The sequence below is a fragment of the Pleurodeles waltl genome, chromosome 3_1 (genome assembly GCF_031143425.1).
Source record: "Pleurodeles waltl isolate 20211129_DDA chromosome 3_1, aPleWal1.hap1.20221129, whole genome shotgun sequence".
Taxonomy (NCBI): domain Eukaryota; kingdom Metazoa; phylum Chordata; class Amphibia; order Caudata; family Salamandridae; genus Pleurodeles; species Pleurodeles waltl.
In genome coordinates, this window is record NC_090440.1 from 235943025 (window position 1) to 235964401 (window position 21377).

A 21377-nucleotide genomic window follows, 5' to 3' on the forward strand; every position below is an offset into this window, starting at 1 on the left:
TAACTCTGGGCAATAGCTTGCATAATCTCCACAACGGCCCTCACAGCGCTTGGTTACCTGGCTTCACCCTGGGGCTTTCTGTGAGTGGGCGCCTCACAGGGAAAAGCCAGGAGGGGTTCCACAGCGGTATGCGTACAGCGCCTTGAGACCCTAACGGGTGAGTAGTGCACTATACAAGTGCAAAGTTTTACAGTTTTGTGTTCTAGCTGTTCACGTTATTCCTGCATAATTGCATTAAAATGTTATGACAAATGGTGCGTAATTAAGTGACGTGGTGTAATTTGGGGAATTCTGCATAGCAAGTGTAATGGTGTAATTGTGGGAATTTCGCATAGCAAGGGTAATGCTAAATTTCAGAAATTACACCAGTGTGATGTACATTTGACCTGGGCCTAGTTATAAGACCACATAAAATATGCTGAAGAGAAGAGAATAATTTTTAACAATTTTAATATTCCTGTCATTCGTGCTAGAGAAACTTTGTGGATTGTAAAGTACTAGGCCTAGGCCTCAATTTTGATTCAGAATCAATCAGACAATGGGATAATTTGGGACAACACTACATAACAGATTTTTTTATATCAGGGAGGAGTTAGGTCACATAGTATCAAATGAAGATGTCATGCCCCAAAAACATAATGTAGTTTTGGCTGTCGTACCAAGAAAGTAAATATCACCTAAGCCCTTATTGCAGAAAGTATAACAGGTATTCAGAGCAGTTGACAAAAATGTTTTCTTGGATGAATTATCAGGGATAGATTGTTGGTGTAAGAAAATGAAAGTGGGGTTATAAGTAGCTGTACTGAAGATCGCTTTAAAATTAGGAAAATATGTCAGGGTAAAGGTTATGAGGAAAATGTGGAGAGAGAGATGTCAAATTGTAATTCTGAGACCATCTGCAGCAGTAACCTTAGGCGTATGGATATTTTTCCAAAATGGATGATTTACTATAACCCAGAAACTCTTAATTTTTATTCCTAGAATTTCCAACCACTGAGTGTGATGCCATAATGACAGTGTAGGAGGATGGAGGCATATGATGTCCCGCTGTCCAAAATTGGACAGTTTCTGGGAAGCATTGTTTAAAGTTTTTAAGCAGCCAAATCAATTTTCAGATCATATCAGATTCCCTAATGACTTTGCTTGGTTCCGTAGTACACATAAAAGAGCTTCACTGAACTAAAAGGAAATACCCTTATATTGCAATGCTCATTACTAAATCAGTAATCATGCAGCTCTGGAAATCAGAGCAAACACCTAGTTTTCCGAATGGTATGTTAAGATGCATACAGGGAAAACACTATGTAAAATGCAAAAACAATTCATTTGATAGGAAATTTCGTAAGACACGGCAATATCTTCCTGACACAGTTAACATATTAAACATATTTATATGTTTATCTATAATTAGCTAAAAACACATTGTTGATTTCTGTGTGGGTATACTGAATAGAAATATGCGCTATGGGTTTCTTCTCAGCCAATCAAAAATTATTAAAAACAAAAAATAGGGTGCATATGCATATATAATAGCAGGGTGCTTATGGAAAGGAATAGCAATGAATCACAGGAACAGGAAATGACATAGGAATATGTATTCTAACAAAAAGTCAGTAACGCCTTTTAAACAATATCAAGCCATACAGTGACATCGCCATTCTGACAAAGACTCCTTGGAGTGAGTAAGATTAATCATCTATTTCACAGAGGTATTGGCAACTGATGTCAAGGCAGAGGCGAACATGCCACAACTAGAAATATGGGGTAAGCAGGATTTCCCCAGGCAATAAAAGACCTGTTTATGGTATCAGTTTGAAAACATCTGGAGGTCGTGGTTTCGACACTTTGGCCTTGTGCTCAACTTTCCAACATGGTGAGGATCATGATTAGAGTTCAGTTATTGGAAATGGAATGGGTCTTACTTTTGTGGTCGTGCTCTAGTAATGCTTCCTGAAATATACTTTAAATGTAACCTGTTAGTGAATGTATGGTTTATTCTAGTGTTTGATCTCTGTATTTATACATCAAAAAAACCTAGCAAATTATATCATTATGCCTATCTATATATAGATATACATTTCTATATCTTTATACACGTATATAAATATAGTGATCCACTTTCCCTGCATACCAGAGCACATTAAGTTCATTTATTTGTCACTGGATCAAGAACAAGTAATAGAATGCTGCTCTTCCATAGAGATGAGCACACAGAGGAAACATGTTCCAGAGAGAATGAAAGGATGAACCTTGAATCAAGGCAGTATTGTCTTCTCCGAAATCTATGATGACAGAGCTCTGCATTCAAGCGCATTGCGAAAAAGGGAAACAGTCTTTAGATTTCAAATTGTATAGTATATTTGGCTTGATTTCCTTTAAATTATGAGCTTTGGGAACATGTCAGTCTCAGCTAGAAAAAAGCAAACACCGGCTGGAGAGGAGGTGCGGGGGAAGTACACTGCCGGGCATGGGTGTAGCAGGGAAAGTGCAGCTATCTACTACAAGATTTAACTGCTGCTCGAAACGCTTTAACAAGTAAAGCAGGCCAAGTCTGCTTGTCAGGAAGGCAAAACTAGGGACAGCGAGAAAGGAAGCAACGAGAAGGCTATGCCGCATACTGCAGGCCAAGTCGGTCTGTAACTGTGAAGAGCTTGTTAGATTTTAAATGTCGACACAACTGCTGGAAGGGTTTGGTCCGAGATGGCACTGGGAAGTTTCCAGGCCTGTCGGTCAAACGGAAGTCAGCATATCATCGATCATCTGGCGCTCTTGGGATAAACTAGACTCTCGATCTGTAACAGGATGGTCTGTAGTACATCAACGGGAACAGAACTCCCAACAGGTGCAGTAGAAGGTGATGTCTCACTTCTCGTTGGACCAGTTCTTACGTTTTGGAGACACCATCTTCTAGGTCTTTAGCCCTTTTCTCGCCCCCTGATGAATCTTGGAGTCAAGTTTCCCTGTCAACAAGAAAACAAGAAACAAAGTGCAGCATATCATTAAATAATGCGTTTTATATTTGATATGTTAGGCGCACAGCCCTCTAGCATGGGCCAGTTACTCTCAATCGCCACCCCACCACCACCATCGTCTCAACTGCGGACATATCCCCACACACATCAAGGTGGACTTTGAGTAAACAAAAAATATATAATGTGATAAAAGCAGTGTGCAAGAAAGGGGTGCCATGAAAGCATCAAGTCAGAGATGAGTCAGAACTAAGTAGACCAGAAATCAAGGAAGGAAGTCAGAAATGAAGGAAAGCATGAGATAGAAAGGGCAGCTAGGAATAGAACGAACCAGCACAAGCTAAAATGTGGGACGGAAGCGAATAATGTGTGCACAGAATAATGATTGGGCTGGAGAATCTGAAAAGGTGCCGAGTCAAAAGGAATGGACAAAAGGGAGTAAATTCAAGCAAATAAATCAAGAAACAGAAAAGAGGCTTGCAGATTGCAGAATCCTATGCCAAAGGAAAGATTAATGAAGTATCCTGTTCAAACATAGGAAGAAATCTGATCGAATTCTCAACACTATGATAGTACATATTTTTTCTTATCAATTTCATCACAGCCACATTAGAAACGCTAGCCCCAAGTGTCCAAATGAATATCTGAACTGAACTTGTTCACAAAAGCATGAGAGCCAGGTCACAAAACCTAGTTCAGCATTATGAGAGCAGGGAGTGGGGTTCTGTCACTGGAAGGGCTGGGGTTCTGTATGCCAGGAGTGAAGAGCAGTGCATGAAGAGTATGGCTGCTGGAAGTGGTATACATTTTGTAGGTAAACAGGCTTTTTGAAGGTTCCCTCCGCTTTTTGCCCCCATCTAAACTACTACTAGCTGCTGGCTTAAGGCTCTGAAAGTGCACTGGAGCCTGCTAATGAGGGCAATGTGGTGGGGACCCTGTACTCTGGCTGCCAGCTCGCAGCTGCTGCCACCAAGACAGGATTCTGACCCCTCTGGGCAGTAGTGTGAAGACTCCCAAGAGTCAGGACAATGGCCTGGATGGGAAGGAGGTCACACCTCCCTCCATCCCAGGAAGGCTGATGAAGTGGCACATCAAGGCGGTGAGCTTCACTGGGCTAGCCTTTTGGGGGGTGTACACCTCCTGACTAACTAATTTTCTCACCTGTCCGGGTACAAATGTGCTTGGGGGCATGGGGACGGCTTTGTACTCCACTGGGGGACAGCCCGCTTGCCTATCAGAGGCAAGCGGGCTGTCCCCCAGTGGAGTACAAAGCCGTCCCCATGCCCCCAAGCACATTTGTACCCGGACAGGTGAGAAAATTAGTTAGTCAGGAGGTGTACACCCCCCAAAAGGCTAGCCATGCCTCTAGGGTGGGCAGACTGATCTGTACAGCCAAAGAAGACTTCTGCCATCTTGAGAAGTGGCAAAATAGAGGGTTCTGGATAGAAAAGGTAGCACAACCAGTGGCTGCCGCGGCAGATGTCAACAGGGGTGGGGACGATGATGGGGAAAACAATTTAAAAAATAAATAAATAAAACGTACATTTCCCGCCATTCCCACCGACTCCTGCCACCTCGCTCCTGAAAGCTGGTGTCTGAGCATTTGCTGGGACACCAGCACAGGCTCCCCAGCAATCCTGGTGCTGCTTTAATGCTAAACATAGCATGGAAGCAGAGCCAGGATTGGTCTGAGCAGCTTGGACTGCCGCTCAGACACAGCCCTGGGGTCTGTGCAAGTTCTCCAGTCCAGCTAGGCTGGAGAAACCTAAGTGCGCATATGTGTGTTTGGCCGGCCTGAGACGGCCAGCTAAACACACATGCACACTTAGGTGCACTCTCTCCTCCTTCTCCCTCCCAGCTCCCGTGACCCAGCCCCGCCCCTCCCTGCACTGCTGGCTGAGCCAGCAAATGAAAAATAAAACAACAGTCAACTATCGTTTTATTTTTAATCTCCTGGCTCTTGGCAAGAGGGGCGATGCGTTCCTCCGCCTTTGCGGAGGAGCCACCCTGGCCACAACCCATTGGATGTTGACACCTCAGGGGCAGATTAGCTGCTAGGGTTAGTAGCCTGTTGGCTTCTTGTGCCCACAACCCTAACACCTCAGATCTGCAACAGCTTGCATAGAATGGTCAAGAGAAGACTTGCATCGACGATAACAGGAACCTGCACTAATAAAAGATGTGACACCTTGAACCTGTGACAAACTTCCTGAAACTACTCGACAGCAACTTATCCTGGACCAAAGAATGCTTTCTCCAGCAAGCGGGAACTCTTTGTGAGCCACAGGCAAGACCAGCCTCCCTTGGACTAGTGGCACTAGTTCCCTGCCCACCACAAGTAAAAATCCAAAGAAGCGAAGGCCATCGAGCCTTGCGAGGGATCGCCCAAAGACAGGTGGTCAGTGCATTGTGGGAAGAGTAGTCCAGCTCTCCTCCAAGTTTCAACTGGATACCTTTTTTGATTAAGCTTCTGCTCCACCTAACCACTGCCAAGGCTTTTTGGTGGTCAGTCCGGTCATTACCACCTTTCCTCGACGCTGCAACTTGAGGGCACACCGCAACACTTTCATCCAACGTCATCTGTGGCTCTGCTGTCAAGTTATTGTGAGTTTTTGCGTCTGCTTCCTCACCTGCAATGTTTCACTGGTAAAACCAGCAACCGTAGCTCCCGTTCAGCACCAACGATAGCCAAGCATGCACCGAGACGCCCAAGCTGGGTGGAGTTGTTCTGCCTGGTGAATCCTGCTCCTGGGGCCTACACTAGCTTAAACCCCAGAGGGCTCCCACGAACTTGACTCTTGAGTGACAGAGTGTCACAAGTACCAATTTTCAACACCTGCAGCTCACGGGTTCAGCACCAAGGTCAGCTAGGACAACTCAGCGCATGGGCCCCACAAGCCAGGTAAAATTGGTTTGACTGTCACAGCTTGGTTCTGGGACCAGCACAAGCTTAGCTACCAGTGGGTTCCTCGGAACTCACCCCATAAGTGACCGAGTGTCACCAGTGATTTTTCCCTCTGACCACAATGGTAAAGTTTGACAGCTTGTAAATGTACTGATTTTATTTTCACTCTAAAATCCATAACTCTGGCTATACATATCTGATTTACTTTGTTTTGGTGTCACACTACCAGGATTGGGCTACGGGTTTATTAATGTGAATTCAAAGAACCATCTTGGAAGTATTGTGAGAGTATAACATAGTGAAGCCTAACCAGCACCACTGCATAATACTACACTTTCCTACACATTGATACAGCTGTGCTGTAGTGCTAGAAGATTGAGTGTAATAAAAGTAATGATCAACAGACACTTATAGAGCTCTGTGGGATAGAAATATCTTAAGAGAACGAGGTGCTAATGATCAGCAGACATGTGCAGTGGAAATATTTTGCAGTCTCTGAGTAAGGCAATAGGCAGGAGCCCTAAAGACCAATACATATGCGCAGGCAGAGCTAGATGGTGCCTGGTACGGATGCAGCACATTGTTTTGAAGCGTAGGACAGATGTTCCGCAGGCCTGTTGGTGGTCCTTTAATATTCTGGAGAAAAAGGCAGTGGAATCTGTTTTGCGTATAAAGTCAGGCTTGCATATGGAACCTTGCATATCAGGCAGCATCTGTTTCTGACTGTTTCCAATATGGGAATCTTCAGGAATAATGGTAATCTGGTTTCGTTTACTGTGCTGAAGAAGCCCAATTGAGACACTGATGTTATGGCTAACTTTCATGCCATCACCCTTCTTCTGTCCCTTAGGTATGGCTGGTGGAGGATTATGTTACTCCAACCACCAAAGGCTAGGGAAGGGAGGACAACATGTACCAAGGAAAAAGGACTTCGGTTTTGTCTGAGTTTAATTTGAGGAAATTGCTGTCCATCCAACCTGCAACTCCCCTAATGCATTCGCTGAGTTTAGTCAGGACAGAATCCAGGTTTTCTTGGAAGGACAATTGAAACTGAGTGTTGTCAGCATAAGACACCAAATGTACACCCCAAGATTCAATCAGCTGGGCCAAAGGAGCTAGATAGAGGTTGAAAACAGTAGGACTCAATCCTGAGCCCTGAAGGACTCCATATAGCAGGGGCTTGGAGGAGGACAAAAACGGCTGAAGGTAGGCCTGCTGCGATCTATCCTGCAATAAATAAATAAATAAATAAATAAATAAAAGACTTCAGCCAAGAAAAAAGGCATTGACTTCAATGTCTGCCAATCTGAATGTATCTAAAATGGTGGCATGACAGACATGTATTGAAGGCTGCAGATAGGTCCAATAGGATCACCATCGTAGAACATCCGCAGTCAAGATATTCTTTGATGTATTCCATTACCTGCAGAAAGGCAGTTCCAGTGCTAACCCCTTGTTGAAAGCCGGATTACAAATCATGAAGCAGACCATTAGATTCCAGATAAGAGGAGAGCTGACCGTTTACCAGTTTCTCAAGTATTTTGGCGGCTTCCGGCAAAAGGGAGACAGGCCTAAAGTTACTCTATAGACCCAGATCCGCAGTAGGATTCTTCAGAAAATGACCTACTTCTAGAGACTTATTCAGAATTTTGTTAAGCACAGGGTTAATAGTAGATCCAATCAGTTTTAAGTTTATGGTTGGGCAAGGATCTGCTGGTGTTCACGATTTACGTTTCTCGAGTGCTTTCAGGAAAACCTCCTCCGAAATCATGGGAAAATAAGAAAGTACATAACTGAGATGTCACAGTATCTACCGGTGCCTCAACTACAGTACTCATAGAAAAGGTAGCAAAGTTTCTCATGACAAAATAGAGATAAATCATTTCAAAATTCACAGGAAGGACTAAAATTGCTATTAACAGCCCCAGGAGAGAGAAAAGAATGAACAATTTTGATACTTCACATGAGGTGTTAGATGCTGTCAGGATTTGAGAGAAGTACTCTTCCCTGAGCTTTACGAGAAGATCTGTGAACATTTCTTAATGCTTCTTTATATAGGATATTAGCTTCCAGACAATAAGATTTTCTCCAAGCTCACTCCAGATTTTCACAGCGGTTCTTCTCTTCCTTTAACACAGAGGAGAACCAAGAAGCTTAGGGTTCGGTCCTGTTTGCAATTTAGGTTTTAATGGCAGCACCGAAACTAGGGCATTGGTGATTCATTTGTTAAAATTGGCCACATCCATTTCAGGAATCCCCCTTAAATACTGGGTTGTGGATTGCAGCTTTTGAGAAAGGGAAGACTTCATAATTTTATGCCATTCTCTGGAAAGGGATGGGGGGGGGGACTACCTTGTTCCGACTTGGCAACCCATTAAAAGAAAAGGGAACTAGAAAATTATTCCACCAGATGAGACACTCTGCTGGAGAAACCTGCAGGTCAGCAATGTTCAAAAATCTCATCGAGCATTTGTCCTGCCTTATGTGTGGGGAACAGGACCCGTTGTGGGAGGTTCCTACCTGCCAAGGTAACACTAAGGTGCTCTGCCTGCAAGCACTCTGTATTATCCAAATACACACTGAAATTGACATATTGCAAGGAAAGTTGGGCAATAGTATCAAACAATTGGGGAAACAGTACTTTGAGCAGTCAGGGGATATATATATATATATCCCCTGACTGCTCAAAGTACTGTTTCCCCAATTGTTTGATACTATTGCCCAACTTTCCTTGCAATATGCCAATTATATATATATATATCTATCCCCTGACTGCTCAAAGTACTGTTTCCCCAATTGTTTGATACTATTGCCCAACTTTCCTTGCAATATGTCAATTTCAGTGTGTATTTGGATAATACAGAGTGCTTGCAGGCAGAGCACCTTAGTGTTACCTTGGCAGGTAGGAACCTCCCACAACGGGTCCTGTTCCCCACACATAAGGCGGGAAATATATATATATATATATATATATATATATATATATATATATATATATATATATATATATATCAAAATTCCTGAGAAAGAGGGAGCTAATTTAAAACTAAAATAAGACCCTCAATACCCTCTATTTGCACCAAATGGAGTAGAGGTTCCCTCAAAAATATCCCTGAATATAGCCGCTACTCCTCCCATTTTCCCTCCCTTGACAGTTGACATATAGGATGCAATATCCTGGGGGGAGTAGCTAACGCTAGGTCCCGAGCTGATGTTTCTTTTAGCTATGTTTCAGTCAGGAATATAAAATTGCAGATTATCTGAGATTAAATTGAACACCTGGAAAGCGATCTGCAATTAATAGGACAAGCTCTATAAACCAGACATGTATTGTGAGAGGGAACTGCAGCTAACCTTAGTGTCTTGCTCTGATTACAATAAGTATCTGATCCTACTGATGGGTTCCTCAAGGGACAATTTAAGACAAACCCACAGTTATCGCAAGCACAGCGTTTATCCCTCAGTTGTTCAAAGTTAAAAAGCTGAGACTGCAAAAAAAAGTTGTGTTCTAAAGTGAATTGCACCTCCCTAGGGTATGACCTCACCTGAGGTAGGCCTGAAAGCATTTCGGCAGCATGGCTAGCGCTAGACACTATCTGGACGTGGATGGGCACAGACAGACTTGTTTGCGTTTACGTCTGCGGCATGGGCAGCTTTAAATAATGGGAGAAGGGAGGAGGGTCACACTGTCAGCCCAACTGCTAGAGTGCTAAGCAAACAAACAGCATCTCTGCGGTGGTGCAGTGAAGGAAAAATAGCGGTTCGCTCCACGGAGTACTAATCATGTTAGCCTCAAAAACTAAATCTGAACCAGATCATGTGCGAAATAAGCAGTTTTAAAAACACATCTGTCCCCGAGAAAACAAATTTGAATTTTAAAAGTCTAACAAATCAAGAACACACATTACCACTTACAATGATTTTAGTTAAAGTAAAAAGGAGCCCCAGCATCCACAATATTCATTAAAATATTCTTGAAAAGCAGAATAACTTAAATGACTGGTCGTTTGACAGCTGTCCAAGAAGAGACAGCAAAGGTGCCATACTTCTTACCCTCGATTAATTCAGGCTCATCCAAGATGAATTCCCAAGAACACCAGTTGAGGTGGAAGCTACAGAAATCCAATTCTGTGCAGTTGCTCATTTCCACCAAGTGATTGGATGTGCAGATGGTACATATTTTCTAAATTCTCGTCCGTCTAAAACAGAAGAGGTGTACCACAAGGAGTATACCACTCATTAAATATCCAGGTAGTGTGTAATGCTACATATCTGATCACAGACCAGGTTGCTCAATACCCTTGAAGCCCTCATGATTCTTAATTCTTTACACTCTGTGAACTTTACTGGCAACTAGCAAGAGAAGTGCTTGGAGACGGATGGTTGTTTGGTAATTGTGTTTAATATAACCTTAAGTGACCACATTAGAGAATTTTTTAAAACCTACAACAAGCTTGTTAAATTTCAGGTGAGAGTTTATATGCATTACGATCCAGGATCATAAGTTCACACATTTATCCCTGAGGTTGTTGTGTAGCCATTTTAGTTCTAGCTCCATATATGTTATTTTAGCAAACTAGGCCTGCCGCTGTTCACTTTAACCTAGATATATTTTATTCAGCTTCGTTTATTATTTCAACAATAGCCACATTTGCGGTCTTGTTTTATTTTCTCTATCTAGCTATTCTTTGCCTAGGCCAGCACTGTGTTCTTAAACAAGACATTTCTTTCACTCTGTGCATTTCTCAAGGCTGCAGTAACATAGGTTGCCGGTAAACGTGGTAACGCTTTGTCTGTCATGTTCATAGAAACATACACATTCTTACGTAGGGACGTTTTCTCAGAACATCAGCTGTTTTATTATAAAACCACTTCTCTGTCCCATACACGTTAGAGGGAGATTTCAGCCAGATGACCACAAATGTATGCTGATTGCTGAACGCCTCGCTACAGCTACTTATGTAGACTACAGGCCTCTTTCTCAGGTATGAGGGATGATGTCTCCCTAGGGGAACCTGAAGGGCAGAACTAGAGCTTCACATGCTGTGCTCCAACATAGCCTAGGTAGGAATGATTTTAATGATTCTAGTGACAACATGGTAGCGTTATTTTTATGCTTTACTCTCCTTGTCACAACTTTAATCCTGTCATGCTTTATCATCCTGGTTACTGCAGTACATGCTTCATTATCTAAGATGCAGTTGCTTCATTAAAACCTTATTGGAACATACACTGCCTCTGATTATCCTTGTGTATATGTGAGACTAATGTAAATGAGAGAAACGGATGCGATCTGAGTGACCACGATTTCCCTGAGGAGTCAATTGTGTCATGCGCTCAGCTGCCCCATCATCCCTGCTCTTGGGTGGAGATGAGGCACTGCTAGGTAGCCGGAGCAAAACCCAGATTAGGCCGACAGGTGTCACCTGTAGTGGGTTAGATTCAGTCCCCCACAGTGCAAGTGATCCTGCCGCTCAAATCCAGTAGTCTCATTAGAATAATGAGAGCCTACGCGACAAGGTACAATGCTTTTCATAAGCACATAAGAAGCATTATTGAGCAGACAAATGGTTTACGTAAAGGCAGATTCTGATGTTTGCACAAAAGTGTGGGTGTCCTAGAATATGATCCAGCAATGTGTTGCAAAATCATAGCTACCTGTACTATGTTGCATAATATAGTAATCCGTAAGAGACTCCCAACTGACCCTGCAAGTGTCAAATTTGATAAGGATGTAAATATTCTCCCTCAATTACCACTTGCAGGATATGTTGCTGCAAGAGCTGCAGAGGGACATGCACTCAGGAATGATGTCTCAAGCAACTACTTTTAAGGTACACATCACACATACATATTTGTAAATAAAAATCCAACAAAGTGTACAGATTAGTAAACAAATGTGTTTTCTGTTGATTCACAGATTCTTTTGAAGAACATGTTAAATTAGAACATATTAATCTGCAATTTGATAAAGATTTTAGTTTACCCCACAAAAATCAACTGTTTTTGCTTTACTTTCATGAAAACCATATTAGTGCATGTTTTAACTATTTGCACCTTTGTTCACTAGTAGTTGGTCTTTTAGCGGAACGCTGTGCCCCTTCATTGTGCTCCTTCACTCTGGCTTCTAATGCACTTTGATGTAACTAGTTCACCAACAGACAACTGTTCACACTAGAGCCCCTCTCAGTTTCTCCAACCAATCTTGCTGCCCCAAGTCCTGCATTAACAGTGTGCATATCCTCTAAGATGTTTGGTATTTGGGACAGGCTCTTTGCTACATCGCCACTATGATGCACTTACTCCACCTGCATGTTAGCTTTTGTCGCACACAGAACACTCACATATGTGGAGGTGATTGTTCATGTGTCTCTCTGCATGAGGGTTTTTAGCCATTTGTGTGGCCATATCCTTTATAGTCATTGATAAGTCTTCAAAGCCTGATCTAATGGCTGCATTATCATCTTAACTGGTTCTATCTAATTTTGCTACTTGTCTACTCAATCAGAGGTAGTCCTGTGCTGCTTCTTTTGAATTTTCAAAATGACTGTTCCAATGATAGAACTGTGTTACAATAAGGGAACGTTCTAGCACATCTTTCACTCTGGACCATATGTAAGGCCTTAAAGCACTTCTAGTCTCTTCCTCAAATTGTAAGGGATGGTGCTGGTTGATGTTATGTTACTGCAAAGGAATTTTAGTTATAGATTGGTCTCCTAACTCAGGGGTATTGTTTTCCCAGTTGGGTGAACTTTAGACTCTTTGTAGGAATGGTAATCGCTGTATCAGCTGTTTCTGCTTCTGTGTGACTGGAGGAATGACCAACACCCTCTGTTCTGGTTGTCTAGTATGAATAGGATGAGAATTGTAGGTCAAAAACATTGAAAATCTTTTTAATTATTAGTGACAGGCATGTTTTTGATTTCGCTATATTTAGTCAATATGATCTTTTTTGCCTTTAATCATGAATTATAATTCAAACATATACGTATCAATAGTAACATACTTATTGTAGGCCAGTAAGGTAAAAATAAAATACAAATAATGTAGTACTAATATAGTGTAATAATAATAATAATACAGAAACCCTGAAATGGATTAATTTGACAACTTTCATTGCATTTTTATAAAACACTACTTTGACCGCATCTGGTCATCCTTTTCATTTATAAAATGTTCCATGGATATTTTAAATCTAGACATATTTATATAAGTGCACTGTAATAGACTGACCTGTAACATAAGATACAAGAGCTGGTGTGTCACTATTAGAGGGAAAGTGCTCTCAAATTAATTCTTCCATGCGGGTGGGGTGGTAAAGGCTATATTCTTGGTCCCCTCCTGCAGCCACAGCCTCCTCTCTTGTTGATACCTTCTTCTTAGTGCTGGAACTCAGGTCGTACCAGCACTTTCTGTTTTTTCCCACTTACTTCTTTGTGGCTTCCACAGGATTAATCCTTAGCTGCATCCTGCTCCAAATTTGTTTTTGGTTGCTGCAGGAACAGACACAGATAATATTCCAGAAGCTTGCCATGTTCAGAGACTCACTGCTTCACATTTATTTCCAATATGTAGTTAGCTGAATTTGCATTTCCTCTTCCTGCTCACCTTCTGTTGTGGCTCCTAGCTGGACATGGCGCTTTAAAATAGTCCGGAGCTATGAGGGAAGTACTCTTTCTCTAGTGCACCTGAAAGTAAATGTACTTCCTAAAATGGGTGAGGTCATCACTTGCTGCCAGTGCAACAGCTGAAATTTGTAAATCATACTGATTTGCAAATTATGATTTGATATTTAAAAATAACTAATGCTTATGAATTGTTATTTGCTTACACGAAAGGTGCAAAAATCATATTTAGTGATTCCTCATTTGCAAATCTGTTTGTGGCAAATTAGGAACCGCTAAAAATATTTTTTATAAATAAGGCCCTTAGTGTCCTTACTAAGGGTTTCTCAGATATCACTGCTGTCCCCTCTGCTTTTTAATCCTGCTTTAAAACTATATGTTTCTCCTTTGTAGAGGCTTACTCAGTCTTTTGGATGTGAGGAATTTTATATGCTGATGAAATAAAGCTTAATATTTGTTTTAACCAGCAAATCCACTTTGTCCTGTCATGATAACTGCCAGTGAGCAGTTTAAAATAGAAATACATGGCCCATAATGTTTCATGTCTTAAAACTAAAACTTAAATGCTAACAGGACAAGAATACTAAACATTAGAAGAAATAAACGAGGGAATGAATCTTTCTGGCCTTTAAGCATGGGTACAGCTCCTTCCCCAGCCACAAAGGCAAAACCTTTAGGAATCATCTTGGATAGCAAGCTTTTATACATGCTTCCAAATCAATGCAGTTTGGAGTTTGTTATCGTGTGCTGGGTCTGTAAGATGAGCTCTACCCTATCTTGCTGCAAAGATACAAGCAACTATTGTTATGGCCTCAAATCTGATTTTAATACTAGACTACTGTAACCATCCAGGCATGACTAGCTGGCAGTTTAATGAAGCTATAAGTGTACAGAATCCAAGTGTTGCACAAGAATATCGAGGTAGGAATCTTGATGGCACTTAATATCCTGGACAATATAATGACGGACAAATGTAGGGAAATGGCTCCCTTGGCATGGTTACCCCCCCTAACATTTTGCCTTTTGTTGATGCCAGGTATGAATGAAAGTGTGCTGGGACCTTGCTAACCAGGCCGCAGCACCAGTGTTCTTTCCCTAAACTGTACCTTTGTTCCCACAATTGGTACAGCCCTGGCACACAGATAAGTCCCTTGTAACTGGTACCCCTGGTACCAAGGGCCCTGTGGCCAGGGAAGGTCTCTAAGGGCTGTAGCATATATTATGCCACCCTGGGGACCCCTCACTCAGCACATGCACACTTGCCTCACAGCGTGTGTGTGCTGGTGGGGAGAAAAAGACTAAGTCAACATGGCACTCACCTCAGAGTGCCATGCCAACCTCACACTGCCTGTGGCATAGGTAAGTCACCCCTCTAGCAGGCCTTACAGCCCTAAGGCAGGGTGCACTATACCACAGGTGATGGCATAGTTGCATGAGCACTATGCCCCTACAGTGTCCAAGCCAAACCTCAGACATTGTAAGTGTAGGGTAGCCATAAAGAGTATATGGTCTGGGAGTCTGTCAATTACGAACTCCAAAGTTCCATAATGGCTACACTGAAATCTTGGAAGTTTGGTTTCAAACTTCTCAGCACAATAAATGCACACTGATACCAGTGTGAAATTTATTGAAAAATGCACACAGAGAGCATCTTAGAGATGCCCCCTGTATACCAGTCCAATTCCTAGTGTTAGGCTGACCAGTTCCTGCCAGCCTGCCACAACCAGACGAGTTTCTGGCCACATGGGGTGAGAGCCTTTGTCACTCTGTGGCCAGGAAAAAAGCCTGCACTGGGTGGAGATGCTTCTCACCTCCCCCTGCAGGAAATGTAACACCTGGCGGTGAGCCTCAAAGGTTCATGCCTGTTGTTACAGCTCCCCAAGGCCTCCCAGCTAGTAGAAATGCCAGCCCCTCTGGACACAGCCCCCACTTTTGGCGGCAAGTCCGGAGGACATAATGAGAAAAAGAAGGAGTCACCCACCAGTAAGGACAGCCCCTAAGGTGTCCTAAGCTGAGATGACCCCTGCCTTAAGAAATCTCCCATCTTGGTTTTGGAGGATTCCCCCAATAGGAAAAGGGATGTGCACCCCTCCCCTCTGGGAGGAGGCACAAAGAGGGTGTAGCCACCCTCCAGGGCAGTAGCCATTAGCTACTGACCCCCAGACCTAAACACACCCCTAAATTCAGTATTTAGGTGCGACCCTGAACCCAGGAAATCAGATTCCTGCAACCTACAACAAGAAGGACTGCTGACCTGAAGGCCCCACAGAGACGAAAGAGATGACAACTGACTTGGCCCCAGCCCTACCGGCCTGCCTCCAGACTCAAAGAACCTGCAAAGTGATGCATCCAGCGGGACCAGCAACCTCGGAGGACTCAGAGGACTGACCTGCACCTAAAGGACCAAGAACCTCCTGAGGACAGTGGCTCTGTCCAGAAACAGCAACAAAATTGCAACAAAGAAGCAACTTTAAAGAGACTTTCACATCCCGCTAGACGCGTGAGTCTTCACACTCTGCACCAGACGCCCTTAACTCGAGTTCAGGACAACCAACACCACAGAGAGGATTCCCAGGCGTCTCCAATAATGTGGACACTCTGAGTTGACCTCCCTGCACCCCCACGGCGACGCCTGCAGAGAGGATCCAGAGGCTCCCCCTGACCGCGACTGCCAGGTAACAAAAGAACCCGATGCCTGGACCAAGCACTGCACACGCAGCCCCCAGGACCGAGAGGAACCACCTACCAGGGCAGGAGTGACCAGCAGGCGGCCCTCATCCTAGCCCAGTCAGTGGATGGCCCAAGAAGCCCCCCCCTGTGCCCTTGAATCTTGTGGTTCTAAAAATAAATTAAGAAAATATATTTATCTATATAAAAACCTATTGGTCTGGAGTTAAGTCTTTGAGTGTGTGTTCCTCATTTATTGCCTGTGCGTGTACAACAAATGCTTAACACTACCCTCTGATAAGCCTACTGCTTGACCACACTACCACAAAAAGAGCATTAGTATTATTTAATTTTGCCACTATCAACCTCTAAGGGGAACCCTTGGACTCTGTGCACACTATCTCTCACCTTGAGATAGTATATACAGAGCCAACTTCCTACAACAAATTATTGCAAGGTTAAGTATAGACTTTCTATATCTAATGCCACACATTTTCACCTCGAAGACAGCTCCTACCAAGCAAAAGCAAACAAAGTCCACCTTCCGCGAGTGATGGCTGTCAAACAGCTCCACTTGCAGAAAGTGGAGTTTTCATTTGTCTTTGCTTCATGCAAATGTGTGTGTGGGGAAAACAGATGAAAACATTGCTCACGCAGGACACGGGGATCTGGCTAGGACCACGGGGGCCTTTAGGCTCTCCCCTGCAGTCCTGTCACTCTCTCGCTCTTCCATCCCATAACAGGATGGAAGAGTGAGAGAGAGACAGATTGTCAATGCAATGGTCTCTCAATGGGATGACGTCAAAGAGTAAGACTGGCAAGATGTTTGGTACGATTGTTATACTTACGTTTGGATGCAGAGCGGAAAGGGTCACTTCTGGGCTAATGGTCAAGGTCCTGTGCTGTCACTCAGTAGGCTGAAGGTTCATATCCTATTATTGCTTGGCAGTCTGTTTGTTTGCTGAATAGTGTTTTGACTGTTAAACCTTCGTAGTAATTGAACATTCACATTTCTTTCCTATCACAAGCGTGGGTTGAATGTCATAAGTATGTCTGGTAACAGCAGAATAAGGAGTCACCTGTGGTGTAATGGTTAAAGTCACAGACCCCCACACTGAAAGTAGAGGGTTCTACTTCAGGTGTGTCTGTGGTATTTTCCCTTCTTTTTTTAAACTTGAAAAGTTTAAAGTTCAGACTGAAAGGTGATCTCACTTGTTTTAAATGACAAGTATACTTTTCTTTTTAATTTGTCCTAAAATATCTAATTCTACGTATATCATTCATGTTTCTCTCTGAATTACTCTCAATTTCTCTCTCAGGGTTGGATGGTTAGGGGGATTGGCCGCAGGCCCTGTGACCGGCCATGCACGGGGCAAGGTTGGGTGGTTATAGTGGGTTACCCGCAGGCCAGGCCCTGCGGCCAACTGCCATTGCGGAGGGCCTTTGGCCGAGCATGGCGGTGGTTGGATTAACATATAGTAATGAAAATTACTTTATGTTAAAAAAAACATGGAAATTCACTACAAAAAAAACAAAGGTTAAGGAGGTGTGATAGTAAACAGAATGCTTTAAAAACATAGAAATTCACTTAAAATCGAAAGGTTACAGGGACGTTATAGTTAGGTTCTGAATGTACTCGTACAAAAACATAGGAATTCACCAGTTATAGTCATAGTTATCCCAAGTAACTATAATTCATGCCCTAAGTTAACTATGACTCGGACGTTCGCCATGCACTGCTAATTACTCCACAATATATGGCACTCATGGCATCCTTCATAACATCATTGATAATATCAGTGTAATATTTGCAGTAACGTTTTTGACAAAAACATTGTGCATGGCAGGGGTGCGAGTTACAGTTACCTTAGGGCATGAGTTATAGTTACTTGAGGTAACTGTAACTGGTGAATTCCTATGTTTTTGAACTACTAAATTCAGAACTTAACCGTAACGTTCCTGTAACCGTTGGTTTTTTAAGTGCATTATATATATATATATATATATATATATATATATATATATACACACACACACACAAACACACACACACACACCTATATATATATGGAAAATGTCACTTACCCAGTGTACATCTGTTCGTGGCATTAGTCACTGCAGATTCACATGCTGTGCACATCCCGCCATCTGGTGTTGGGCTCGGAGTGTTACAAGTTGTTTTTCTTCGAAGAAGTCTTTTCGAGTCACGAGACCGAGGGACTCCTCCCATTTCGACTCCATTGCGCATGGGCGTCGACTCCATCTTAGATTGTTTTCCCCGCAGAGGGTGAGGTAGGAGTTGTGTATGCTAGTAATAGTGCCCATGCAATGGAGTGAATACGTATGAACATAATGAAGTTTAAAGTAATATATTTACAAATTTACAAATGTTCAAGATCAACTTCTAAACGGCTACAGGCTCCCGGGGAGGCGGGTGGGCGCATGTGAATCTGCAGCGACTAATGCCACGAACAGATGTACACTGGGTAAGTGACATTTTCCGTTCGATGGCATGTGTAGCTGCAGATACACATGCTGTGCATAGACTAGTAAGCAGTTATCTCCCCAAAAGCGGTGGTTGAGCCTGTAGGAGTTGAAGTTGTTTGAAATAATGTTCGTAGTACAGCTTGACCTACTGTGGCCTGTTGTGCAGTTAACACATCTACACAGTAGTGTTTGGTAAATGTATGAGGCGTAGACCATGTTGCTGCCTTACATATTTCGTTCATTTGAATATTTCCTAGAAAGGCCATGGTAGCACCTTTCTTTCTGGTTGAGTGTGCCTTTGGTGTAATAGGCAGCTCTCTCTTTGCTTTAAGATAGCAGGTTTGAATACACTTAACTATCCATCTAGCAATGCCTTGTTTAGAAATTGGATTCCCTGTATGAGGTTTTTGGAATGCAATAAATAGTTGATTTGTTTTTCGAATTAGTTTTGTTCTGTTAATGTAGTACATTAGTGTTCTTTTGATGTCTAATGTATGCAGTGCACTTTCAGCTACAGAATCTGGCTGTGGGAAGAACACTGGTAAATTTACCGTCTGATTCAACTGGAACGGTGAGATCACTTTTGGTAAAAAAAATTGATTTGTCCGTAGAACTACTGTGTATTTGAATAAATGGTTCTTGTATGGTAAATGCTTGAATTTCACTCACTCTTCTTAGAGATGTGATGGCAATCAAAAATGCAACTTTCCATGTTAAGTATTGCATTTCACAAGAGTGCATGGGCTCAAAAGCTGGACCCATGAGTCGTGTTAAGACAATGTTGAGGTTCCATAAAGGAACTGGTGGTGTTCTTGGTGGTAGAATTCTCTTTAGGCCTTCCATAAATGCTTTTATGACTGGTATCCTAAATAATGAAGTTGAGTACGTAATTTGCATGTAAGCTGAAATTGCGGTAAGATGTATCTTTATTGAAGAGAAAGCTAGCTTTGACTTCTGCAATTGTAGTAAGTATCCTACTATATCTTTGGCAGATGCGTGTAAGGGTTGAATTTGATTATTATGGCAGTAATAAACAAATCTTTTCCACTTATTTGCATAGCAGTGTCTAGTGGTAGGTTTCCTAGCTTGTCTTATGACCTCCATACATTCTTGTGTGAGGTCTAAGTGTCCGAATTCTAGGATTTCAGGAGCCAAATTGCTAGATTCAGCGATGCTGGATTTGGATGTCTGATCTGTTGTTTGTGTTGTGTTAACAGATCTGGTCTGTTTGGTAGTTTGACATGAGGTACTACTGAGAGGTCTAGTAGTGTTGTGTACCAAGGTTGTCTTGCCCATGTTGGTGCTATTAGTATGAGTTTGAGTTTGTTTTGACTCAATTTGTTTACTAGATATGGAAGGAGTGGAAGAGGGGGAAAAGCATAAGCAAATATCCCTGACCAGCTCATCCATAACGCATTGCCCTGAGAGTGATCTTGTGGGTACCTGGATGCAAAGTTTTGGCATTTTGAGTTTTCCTTTGTTGCAAATAGATCTATTTGTGGTGTTCCCCAAATTTGGAAGTAAGTGTTTAGTATTTGGGGGTGAATCTCCCATTCGTGGATCTGTTGGTGATCCCGAGAGAGATTGTCTGCTAACTGGTTCTGAATTCCTGGAATAAATTGTGCTATTAGGCGAATGTGGTTGTGAATCGCCCAATGCCATATTTTCGGTGTTAGGAGACACAACTGTGTCGAGTGTGTCCCTCCCTGTTTGTTTAGGTAATACATTGTTGTCATGTTGTCTGTTTTGACAAGAATGTGTTTGTGGCTTATTATGGGTTGAAATGCTTTGAGCGCTAGAAATACCGCTAACAGTTCTAAGTGATTTATGTGAAACTGTCTTTGCTGTATGTCCCATTGTCCTTGGATGCTGTGTTGATTGAGGTGTGCTCCCCACCCTATCATGGAAGCATCTGTTGTTATTACGTATTATGGCACTGGGTCTTGGAAAGGCCACCCTTGGTTTAAATTTATACTGTTCCACCATTGAAGCGAGATGTATTTTTGGCGGTCTATCAACACCAGATCTAGAAGCTGACCCTGTGCTTGTGACCATTGTCATGCTAGGCACTGTTGTAAGGGCCGCATGTGCAACCTTGCGTTTGGGACAATGCTATGCATGAAGATATCATGCCTAGTAGTTTCATCACTAGTTTGACTTGTATCTTTTGTTTTGGATACATGGTCTGTATCACATTGTGAAATGTGTGAACTCTTTGTGGACTTGGAGTGGCAATCCCTTTTGCTGTGTTGATTGTCGCTCCTAAGTATTGCTGTGTTTGACACGGCAGAAGGTGTGACTTTGTGTAGTTGATTGAGAAACCTAGTTTGTGGAGGATTTGTATGACATATCTTGTGTGTTGTGAACACCGTCTTAGCGTGTTGGTTTTGATTAACCAATCGTCTAGGTACGGGAACACATGTATTTGCTGCCTTCTTATATGTGCAGCTACTACTGCCAGGCATTTTGTAAAAACTCTTGGTGCAGTTGTTATTCCGAATGGCAACACTTTGAATTGGTAATGTATCCCTTGGAATACAAACCTTAGGTACTTTCTGTGTGAAGGATGTATTGGTTTATGGAAATATGCATCCTTTAGGTCTAGTGTTGTCATGTAGTCTTGTTGTTTGAGCAGTGGGATTACGTCTTGTAATGTAACCATTTGAAAGTGATCTGATTTGATGTAGGTATTTAATGTTCTGAGATCTAGTATAGGTCTCAGAA

At 42.5% G+C, this 21377-nt stretch overlaps 1 protein-coding gene across 1 annotated transcript in view; it reads right to left on the bottom strand.

The window, feature by feature from the left end:
* Nucleotides 1-433: 433 nt before the first annotated feature.
* The window catches only part of TRIP4 (thyroid hormone receptor interactor 4), a 405010-nt gene continuing 384066 nt past the window's right edge, over nucleotides 434-21377 (bottom strand). Inside the window, exon 13 of the mRNA XM_069222301.1 lies at nucleotides 434-2960. Within this exon, the coding sequence (XP_069078402.1) occupies nucleotides 2908-2960 (53 nt within the window). The 3' untranslated portion in view covers nucleotides 434-2907. The remainder of the gene's footprint in view (nucleotides 2961-21377) is intronic.